The sequence below is a fragment of the Nerophis lumbriciformis genome, linkage group LG07, assembly GCF_033978685.3.
Source record: "Nerophis lumbriciformis linkage group LG07, RoL_Nlum_v2.1, whole genome shotgun sequence".
Lineage (NCBI taxonomy): Eukaryota > Metazoa > Chordata > Actinopteri > Syngnathiformes > Syngnathidae > Nerophis > Nerophis lumbriciformis.
Genome location: NC_084554.2, coordinates 44,847,852 through 44,859,293, shown reverse-complemented (window position 1 = coordinate 44,859,293; position 11,442 = coordinate 44,847,852). Strand labels below are relative to the sequence as shown.

At 37.0% G+C, this 11,442-nt stretch overlaps 1 protein-coding gene across 1 annotated transcript in view; it reads right to left on the bottom strand.

Moving 5' to 3' along the window:
- Nucleotides 1-3,523: 3,523 nt before the first annotated feature.
- abcd3a (ATP-binding cassette, sub-family D (ALD), member 3a) overlaps nt 3,524-11,442 on the bottom strand; it is a 45,583-nt gene continuing 37,664 nt past the window's right edge. Inside the window, exons 21-23 of the mRNA XM_061965090.1 lie at nt 10,835-10,939; nt 9,721-9,777; nt 3,524-4,525 (exon numbers count right to left, since the gene is read on the bottom strand). Coding sequence (XP_061821074.1) covers nt 4,448-4,525; nt 9,721-9,777; nt 10,835-10,939 — 240 coding nt within the window. The 3' untranslated portion in view covers nt 3,524-4,447. The remainder of the gene's footprint in view (nt 4,526-9,720; nt 9,778-10,834; nt 10,940-11,442) is intronic.

The window sequence follows — 11,442 nt, the reverse complement described above, 5'->3', positions numbered from 1 at the left end:
CATTACGTGCATTAGCAGTCACAAAGGTCTTTGAAGTCAGTGACAGCTGCTTGGAAATCCTCAGATATGCTTGCTGCTGAGACTGGAAAAGGGGGCGGGGCTTCCTACCCTCATTTCACATTTCAGTCTGGCCAGCTCTCGTCATACCCCAAATATCTACAATACTTTATTTCTTTGTCATGTGAGCCGTGATCATCTGTAACAATAACTATAAAAATAATATAGCTACAGCGCTTATCGCTATCATCAATGCTAACATGAAAAAATATGATAATTCATGTTGTTGTTTTTTTAAATCTGCAAACTCCATTGAATATTGTGGCCATGCCACTGTAATGTGTGAATTAAACATCTAATATTTAATTAGGTTTTCACAATATTTCAGGTAGTACAGGAATACTGTGTGCATGGAAATGAATACATTAGTACTATTATCTGCGTGTATTTATTTGAATTTGTGTCTTTTCTAACTTGAATCTGCAGCTGTGTGTGTTATTGTTGTTGACAATGAAGCACTATTGAATATTCAACTTACTACTGAGATGTTGTCAGATTTGAAATCGTTTTGTGGACCAAAGGGTACGAAAATAATGGATGTTGAAAGAAAATATGAATTGTACAGTAGACGGAACACCAAGCTAATACGTGTATATTTGAATGATTGGGGTACACCAAGTACCACAGCGGGTACTCCTGGGAATCTTTTTTTCTTTTACAGATGATTATTTTTGCATATCTTTGACACTGTCCGTACTGTAATAATTATTGTGCTCTGTGTTTATGTGGAACTTGACACTGGAAACTCTAATAAATAACTTTAATATTTCATTGCCGTTGAGTGTTCAATACATGCTGCTTGATGGAATACACTGAAATACTTCAGAAGTGAATAATATACAGTTAACTTGGTACATTTGATTGATTAATAACTACATGCTTTTGCTGTTAAATATTCATGAATATCATCATTCAACAGGGTTTGAGGATTGTCATGAAATTACTGTACTTACTGTACTTGCAGTACTAACAAACGACTGCACTTAAAGTAGTGGTTACAGCTGTACTTATAGTCCTAAAAACTACTGCCCTTACAATACTAACAAACTAATGTACTCACAGTAATAATTACAGTACTAACTACTGTACTTAGTCTTAAAAAACTACTGCACTTACAGTACCAACTACTGTACTTGCAGTACAAACAAACTACTGTTGTCAAAGTACTACTTATAATACTAACTATTGTACTTCCAGTACAAACTAGCTACTGCACTCAAAGTAGTCCTTTCAGTTCTAACTATTGTACTTATGTCATTGAATTGTAGTGAATGCAGAGCACGTGGCAGGGCTTTAAGGGTCTTACCATACTGGCAGGAGTGAAGGCAGGCCTGGTTCTAGTCCACATCCAGTCTCTAGTTCTGGTGCACATTTAGTCTCCAGTTCATTACCTTGATTTGCTCCAAAGCTAAAGGGAAGGGAAAAAGCTGACCATTTCAGAGACGGGTTAGAACAAATCAGATCAGAATGAAATTGTAGACTTGTCATCCACACTACAAACCTGCAAAGTCACTATATCCAATAATTCAACAATAAAACACTTATTTTATACTTATTATACACATATTATGTGTTTGTTACATTCAGCTAGCTTACTGCTATGTGGGTTTGACAATTTAGTCCACAGATAGTTGCACCTGCTCCTAGCTACTTTTAGCTGCTTTCTTTTCCCTGTTAGCCAACAAGCCAAGTAGCTCAACACTTAGCTAGGCTAACATTAGCACAATTAGTATTAATCATTAATGTTGCAACAATTATTTAACAAGTTACAGTATAAAGCAGTAAAAATATTTACCAACCAGTCGGCTGCTTCCAGTTTCCAACTTCAGAGCATTCCCATCGATCTCAGTCAAAGCCAAAACGCTGCCATTTTCAGCTCCTGATCCCCTGGTAAAGTTCCTGGTTCTGGCTTTGAGTTCCTAAGTCTAAAGTAAGGTACATGAATCTAAAGTAAAGTTCCTGGTTCTGGCTTTTAGGTTCTGGATCTAAAGTAAAGTTCCTGGATCCAAATTAAAGTTCCTGGTTGGAAAGTAAAATTGCTGGATCTAAAGTAAAGTTCCTGGATCTAAAGTAAAGTTCCTGGATGTAGAGTAAAGTTCCTGTTTCTAAAGTAAAGTTCCTGGATCTAAATTAAAGTTCCTGGATCTAAAGTAAAGTTCCTGGTTCGAAAGTAAAGTTCCTTGATCTAAAGTAAAGTACCTGGTTCTAGAGTAAAGTTCTTGGTTCTGGCTTTAAGTTCCTGTTTCGAAAATAAAGTTCCTTTTTCTAAAGTAAATTTCCTGGATCTTAACTAAAATACCTGGTTCTAGAGTAAAGTTCTTGGTTGTGGCTTTAAGACCCTGGTTCTAAAGTAAAGCACATGGATTTAAAGTAAAGTTCCTCGTTCTAAAGTAAATTTCCTGGATCTAAAGTAAAGTTCCTGGTTTCAAAGTAAAGTTCCTGGTTCAAAAGTAAATTTCCTGGTTCAAAAGTAAAGTTCCCGGTCCTAGCTTTAAATCCCTGGTTCTAAAGAAAAGTTTCTGGTTCTGGAGTAAAGTTCCTGGTTCCAGACTATAGTGGTTGCAGATTAAAGTTCCTGGTTCCAGCTTAAAGTTATTGTTTCTATTGGTTCTGGCATTAGGTTCTTGGTTCAAGAGTAAAGTGCCTGGTTCTAGAGTAAATTTCCTGGTTCCAGACTATAGTGGTTGCAGAGTAAAGTTCCTGGTTCCAGCTTAAAGTTATTGTTTCTAAAGTAAAGCTCCTGGTTCAAGAGTGAAGTTCATGGTTTCTAGACTAAAATTATTGGTTGAAGACTAGAATTATTGGTTCCATGAGTAAAGTTCCTGGTTCAAGTGTAAAGTTCCTGGTTCAAGAGTAAAGTTCTTGGATCAAGAGTAAAGTTCTTGGTTCAAGAGTAAAGTTCTTGGTTCAAGAGTAAAGTTCCTGGTTCAAGTTCTAAAATAAAGTTCCCACGGTGGAAAGTGGATTGTACAGAGACTAAACAGACATTGGAGGCTAGACTGAATGCAGTCAGGGCAGACATGTAAACAGGAAACAGGCAGGGTGAGATCCAGCAGCACTGAAGAGCACTAAGGCAAGGGTCCACATAGAAAGACCGGCAGACTTTCAGCTTTGCCAGCTGACCACAGAGTCTTTTCCAAGAAAGTGAGCAGTAAATGAAGTTCTGTATATTGTCCATCCGGGACTCATCACTGGTAATTTCAGCTGCTAATCCTAAATTCACAACAATATTCAAACACCGCTGCTGTTCCTTTTTGTCCATTTGTTCTGTTAAGGACTTTTAAGTAATTCTGTGTGTAAATAATAAAACATAAATAACATTAAAAGCATAGTAGCGCAAATGTTTTTTTGATAGCACAAATGTTTGGGACAAGTTTGGTGAGATTTGGACAAGGTGGGGCAGCTCAGTGACATCACTTGTCAGACAAAGTATTTTAGAATGACTGAAAAACCTTAATAGCACACATGAATGACAGTGTTATTTTAATATGTTCAATGACAAGGGGACCAGCTGTACACAGGTTCTATAGTGAGTTTACATTTTTCACCAAAAGCGACCAATGTCCAAGCGCTCGACCACAGAATGATGTTCAGGGTCACATTTTCACTTTCACGGTAAAAAACGACATCCTTTCCATCGGGAGTGTTTAGTACAATGTGCAGTTTATTTTCATGTTTTTTTATACAGGCTCATGATCAAATAATCTAATTACATTATGATTTCAGAAATGAAATATATCAACAAAAAAGTACAGTTGCATCTTCTGAATTATTGTAAAGTGGACGTTAGATCATAATGCTGGCACATGAGAAACAAACAGAATGAAAAATGTTACAGGCAACAGTAAAGATGATTTCTGATCAGACTAATAAACAAAAAACATTGATCTAACTCGCTAGATTTCAAGATCATCAGTGAAACTGACTAAAATGTGAAATATTGCAATAAATAAACTGCAATAAATACAACCTTCATGTGGAGACAAATGTTCAGTTAGAATTTTAAAATAAAAGTTCATGTTTTCTGTCAGTTGAACTTGAATAGACTTACTGAAACTTATGACATCTCAGCTTGACTGCTCTGACTCAAAAAGACCTCAATGACATTTTATCTGAACAAATGTCATTACCAATGAATGCATTATGATCATGTTTTCTTCCTCTAAAGACAGAAGGCATAATGTCAACATTTATCAATTTACTTCTGCAGACTAGATAAGATTATGTTTACAAGTCAATTACATTCCATAATTTGAGCAATAGATGTAAAAATCATATTGTTGACATTAACGATCGCAGGTCCCATGAAAGAAAAATGTCAGTTCCACACTTGAGTGCAAAAACGATGGACTGGATTATTAGTGCATTGTCGCCAGAACTCACCCGTCGACTAAGACCCAAACTCCACAGTCTGTTCTGTGATGGGTTGAAATTCATAACTTCCTCTGCCGTCCATGTGCAGGTAGTACTTTGTGGGGTAAAGGGGAACAAGGGATACAAATAAGTCAGCCAGAAAGCATAAAATACATTTCTACTTATAGTTATTTATGCCCACTGACACAATTACGCCTGGCCAATCATTTTGAAAGGTATCTACAAGGGATGGGTACTGAATCCCCTACTTTTTTGACAACGACCAGTTGCCAACTTCGCACTTCGGCGATCACTCCAGCAGCACCGAGAGTGGACTCAGCCAAACTACCTCTAAGTAATGTAGCGAAGAAATTGACTCAAAAAACGCTCCAACGTAACTATAGTAAGGCTCAACTTTTCCAAAAATGTGCGAGCTTGATGCTAATATACATTGGCTTTGCTATTGACATGCTGCTGATTAGCATTAGTGATTTTACATGGCGATTTCAACACCTCCATGTGTGTTAATAAAATGTAAAACTAAGATGCACGTTACAATCAAACAGCTGGTGCCTAATTTCTGAATATCCTTCTAACACACCCGCTGTATATAAATAGCCGACTCAACTCGCCTCCTTAGCACAGAGGGGGGTTCAATATCCGACGAGTCATAACTGCCAAGAATCCAGTAGATCTCTCCCCCTAACCCACCCCCATCATTTTCAATCACCCCCACTGTTCATGGTTAGATTTTTTTTTTGCAACTGCATTAAAATGCTAATAATTCAGATATACGGTAGAATCAAATGATTGCCACCCATACTAACCAGATTCCTGACAAACTCTTAACATTTGTAATAATATACACTAATTGTATATTTTCTTTATAAATACAAAAGTCTAAGTTGTATTAAAAACTTGAGCCGTGACGTTTACGAACAAATTGAGTCTATTAAGTGGCTCTTTTAAGGGAACAATGAGAACCAATTACCAGTTGTGAGCCGTTCTTCTATGCACACGCAAAGTTAGCATCAGCAATTGCCCACACAGCATGTGCGTGTGCCACCCCACTGGCAACTGGACTAGAAAGTTAAAGAGTTAGAGAGTTAAAGGAAACAGCCGCATTTGGATTTCCTTTTTTTTTTTTTTAAATACCTGGTAAGAAAAATAAAATAAAATATATATATATATATATATTTAAATTACTATTTTCTTACAATGTTTATTTTTTTAATGCATTTCTTTTTATCTGGATTCACTTTTTGTGTTCATTATTCTAAGGGTAGTAATTCAAGCGTACACACACCAGGTATGGTAGCACCATTTTATACTAATTTTTGTTATGTACTAATTTTTATTTTAGTTTTATCTATAACTTTTATATCCATTAATGCATTTTATTCCTACTTATTATTTGTGTATTTTTTCTTCATTGTTAGAATACTACACATTTTTTTAGGTGAGGGAAAATTCAAACGAGTGAAGTCACTGCCAAAGCATGGAAATATGGACCGCCTTATAGATTGTTTAAAGTTAAGTTAAAGTTAAAGTACCAATGATAGTCACACACACACTAGGTGTGGTGAAATTTGTCCTCTGTATTTGACCCCCTGTTCACCCCCTGGGAGGTGAGGGGAGCAGTGGGCAGCAGCGGTGCCGCGCCCGGGAATAATTTTTGGTGATTTAACTCCCAATTCCAACCCTTGATGCTGAGTGCCAAGCAGGGAGGTAATGGGTCCCATTTTTATAGTCTTTGGTATGACTCGGCCGGGGTTTGAACTCCCAAACTACCGATCTCAGGGCGGACACTCTAACCACTAGGCCACTGAGTAGGTTTATAATGTAAACACAACAAAAAGTAAAATTAGAGCCAATCTTTCAGAATAAATGCAACTAATAGAACAATATTTGTGTAAATTAAATTATTCTCATCTATATCTTATCATTTAACTGATACTAATGATTTGATTTTAAAAAATTATAAAGAGTCAGTCTTTTGAACGGCTCTTTGAAAGGAACTACTCCTCAAGATCTGGCTCCCTTCAAAGAGCTGTAAATCCCATTTTGAATAAAAACTAGACAAATCAATTTATATTTTAAATGTTGACAATTTCAAAAACATGATAAAATATAAAAAAAAGAACAGGATAGGACTATTTTTAACGACTGTTCAACTAAACCAGACCTGGGCATTCTGCGGCCCGCGGGCCACATCCGGCCCTTTGTGCGTCCCTGTCCGGCCCGCGTGAGGCCAATCAGAAATGACAAAATAAATTTTAAAAAGTATCTATGTCGAGTGTGCAATACAACGGTGCTGCTTTTGTTTTGAAAAGCGTTATTTGTATTGCTTCCGTGTGGACGTATGCGCGTGAGTGAATGTGAACAGCGGCAATCACAAATTACAAAATAAAGTTTAAAAAACATCTATGTCGTGCGCGCAACACAACTGTGCTGCTTTTATTTTGAAAAGTGTTATTTATGGGCGTATGTCCGTGTGTAACCTGTGAGTGAAGGTGCACAGCGACAAGTGATGCACGGTTTACACCTGAGATGCTAAAAAGAGAAAAGCTGATGACGAATGGCGTGTTTTCAACAAGACATGGACTGCCAAGTATTTCTTTACAGAAATTAAAGGTAAAGCCGTGTGCTTAATGTGTGGTACACAGGTTGCTGTGTTTAAAGAATATCATTTGAATCGCCACTACACGACGAAGTACGAGGAAAAATACCGGAATCTGTCTGATGAAGCGCGCGCAAGGGAGGCTGATGCGTTGATGGTAAAACTGCAAACTCAACAAGGACATTTTGCCATATTTCACACCCCTAGAATGCAGCCGTCAGGACAAGTTTCGTCATTTCTCACAAAATCGCCAGAAAAAGTAAGGCGTTTTCTGACGGAGAGTTTATTAAGGAGTGCTTATTGGACTCTGTTGCGCTGATATGCCCGGAAATTTGGAGCTTCAGCTGAAGAACAGAACGGCCGACTTTGACTGTTTTTTGCTGGCTTTGGACGAGAGCTGTGATGTACGCGACAACGCCCAGCTGCTCATCTTCTTACGTGGGATAACTGCAGACTTTCAAATAACGGAAGAGCTGGCAGCCATGCAGTCAATTAAAGAGACAACCACAGGTAATGACTTGTTCACATAGGTAAATGCGTGTTTGGACATATTAGGACTGAAATGGGACAAGCTGGTAGGTGTGACAACAGAATGTTGTCCAAATCTGACGGGGAAAAATGTTGGACTTTTAAAGAGGATGCAGGATAAAATTTTAATTAACCCTGTGCAGAAATTGACATTTTTGCATTGTATTATTCATCAGGAAGTGTAGTGTAAGACAGTGTTAAAAATAATAATAATAACTGGGATTTATATGGCGCTTTTCTAAGTACCCAAAGTCGCTTTACTTGTAGAACCCATCAATCATTCACACCTGGTGGTGGTAAGCTACTTTCATAGCCACAGCTGCCCTGGGGTAGACTGAAAAATAAAACCATCAAAAGCAAACTGCTTTTGGTATAAAGTTAAGTTAGGTTAAAGTATTATTGTTATTATTATTATTATTATTTATCTTACGGTACATCAAAAATAATATTGAGCAAAATTTAATTGAAATATTGTCGATGTGGTCCTCCAGCAGTGCTCGGGTTGCTCATGCGGCCCCCGGTAAAAATTAATTGCCCACCCCTGAACTAAACTGTTATAGGGGTCATATTTTTTTAGAAAGCGGATGACCAGGGTGCAAGACATATACGGTAAGTATTTTTAATTGTTTTATTTTGAACACATAACTTCCATGTTTTTATCTAAATATCATCAAATGGATATGGGGACAAGCGGTAGAAATGGATGGATGGACATATGCATACTTACACTCATGCACATAATCACGTTTCATCAAACATATATTAACGTTGTTGCCCTAGGGTAAACTGGGTGTAACACATGGCACACTGACAAAGCTTAACCTATTGTTACTATAACAATCTACAAGGTTAATGTAGGTTTCTTCTCTTTCTCCCCCTCCATTTTTCTGCATTCTTTCGTATCTCAAGTTATCATTACGTATATGTATTGTTGCATTTAAACAACTGTATTGTTGATAATAAAGGTAAATTATTGGTATTGTTCATTATCAATAGCGCTATTTCTATTGGTATTTGTATTGATCCATTTGTAGTGTAATAATGCTCATTGTCATTTCTGTATTATTTTTTATTTTTCGCTAACTGCTTATTTGCTATTACTTTTACCATCATATTTGTACATGTCGTATTTGCTGATGTTGCTCTATTGTTGTTGTTGTTGTTGTTGTTTGCTGTTGTTGTTTTTGTCTCTCTGTCTAATCCCCCTCTTGTCCCCACAATTTCCCCCTCTGTCTTCTTTTTTTTCTCTTTCTATCCCCTCCTGCTCCGGCCCGGCTGCACTAAATGATAATATAAATACATTTAATAAAGTCAAATACAAATAAGGCAACAAGAGAAGTATCCTACACTTCTCTTTTGTAAAGTAAATCTGAACAGCCGACATGGGCATCTACATCAACTATATGATTTGCCTGAGAAGCTGGACAGGGCACAAAAAAAAAAAAAAAGAAAAAAGAAATGGATGGATGGATAGTCTTGCATAGTCAAAAAGTCATACTTTATGCTAGTCAAAAATAATTTATGTAACAGAAGCGCTCTGCTATTTTCAAGAAGGGCCTTTAAAAAACAGTCATAGATCTTCCGTGACAGGTGTGTTGTTTTAATGACATACCGTCTACCTGCTGTACGCAGATGTTCCACCTAGTGTTCTTACTGCAAAAATGTTAGCAAGTAAGGTTTTACTACAATTCAATCGTCCTCGCAGGCTGGAGTTGGCCCACTTGCTAATTAGTTAAATAGTTTCGGGTGACGTACTTGAAGTAGCTCTGAATTTGCTTTGTCTCACCTCTGGCTTCAGTGGCGTCTTTGTCTATGGTCAATACCTACCGTCAAAGCTGACGTTTTTGCTACGTTGCTAACGATCGATGCTACATGCCAATATGCTAGCCAGTATGTACTTTGTGCACAGAGGAAGTTTTTGGCTGTCTTCAATGGCACGTCAATCGCAAGCTTAATAAAACACATTAACACAGTATGCATTTATCATTTTCATAATTGGATTGACAAACTTCAGTACTTTATACCATCAAAAAACATCAATGTTTTTAATTGAGTCTGAATGTCGGAAGTTGAATGTAATTTAGACTCCTCTGAATGGAATCATGGAATAGTCCACTATTCTAAGACAGCCCTAGAAAATATTGTTTTGACAGAGTCCTTACCTCATGGTGCTTCCAAAGAGACTTTCTATGAGACACAGTAAACAAAGTGATGCCCACCTACAAAACAAGAGAAGATGATGGATGACATTTGATGTGTGATCTTGCCAAGACATTTTTAACATCACTTGACAACTACAACTACTGGGAAATCAGAGGTACTTATAAAATCGCCGTGAATCTCTCATTCAACAAGGACGTTTCTGTGCTTATAAGTCACTTCATCTCACTGTGCTCTGTGCTTCGTCATGTTTACGTAGTACAGTGGAACCTTGATTTACGAACCCGTTTGCAAACTTTCTGGTTTACACACCTTAGATCGTGCCGAATATGCCTCTGTGTGCAAACCATATATCTGTGTACGAACACTTCATTAATTCATTTTGTGTCTCGCTGGCAGCCATTTTGTGTGAGCTTGTATTGAAGCGATCGAGGAAGTTTTTAACAATGATGACAACTAACTTTTCTGGAAAATTATGCAAAAGCGGACTTTATTTCACTGCAGCGGCGAACACTACCTCTCATTCAGCGGAGTCTCTTCCAAAAGAACACACCCACATGGCCCCTCCCCCTGCCCGCTTTCTTCACCCGCTCGGTTTCTCTCCTCTCGTGAGCTGCTCCTTTGTCTATGTTAAATGTATTGTGAGTGGATTTTACTTTCAAATGTTTATTAATAATAGGGATTTTTGTGTTTTCTGATCGTTTGTGGGGGCACCAAATGGATTTTTATGTGCATATGCGTGTTGACAGAGCAGCGCATACAGCACAGTTCAGCTTGTTGTTGTTTTGGCTTTTTAATAAAGAGATCATTGATCCATCACTCCTTTGTAATGTTTGTTTGATATACAGTACCGTATAGCACTTTATATTGCTTTAAAAGTGTACAAACCTTAACTCTTGTCGAGGCTGGAACCCATTATTCATATATACATTGTTTCTTAGAAAGAAAATTGCTTCACTATACAAACTTTTCGGTTTACAAAGCCTGCTCAAAAACTAATTAGGTGTGTAAATCAAGGTTCCACTGTGTCAAGACCTATTCTACAAATAAGACTACATTTTAGTTACATTATACAGTGTACACATCTTTTCATGAATATCCAAAATAACATTGTACCATCCTGCAGTGGCTGTAGATGTAGTCTTCCACATCCACACTCACAGCACTGGTGCACTCGTCCAGAATAGCAAACTGGGGCTTGTGGTAGAACAATCGGGCCATCTACAAAAGGTTAATAAAAATACATATTTAAATATCAGTCCGACTTTGCCTGAATGTATTTATATGCATTTAAACATGTATTTAATGTTTATGCTTGAGACCCCAAACAGTATAGAAGTTGTAGTAATTCAATGTTTTTACAGACCTTTATTATATAGAAAAATATGTATTTGGTTCTCTATATTCATTTTTTGTGTATTCTGTCTTTCCTTGTTAAAATAAAGCTACAATGAAAATAATGGATTGTTAAAATGTTTGTAAAGGGGTTAAAAACTTATTTTTTCCACCTGATTATATATGGAGCAATTTTCAAGATACCCAAATACACTTAAAAGACAATTTTATGAAGAAAGACAAAATGAAGGAAATATTAATAAGTGTGTAAGTTTGTCACCATTAGAAAACTAAGAAAAATAGAGAATTCTTATTCATGTCTTGTCAAATCAACTCAAATCAATCGGTAACAGTAGAAAGAGAAAGTCAAACACAAATACAAATAGACA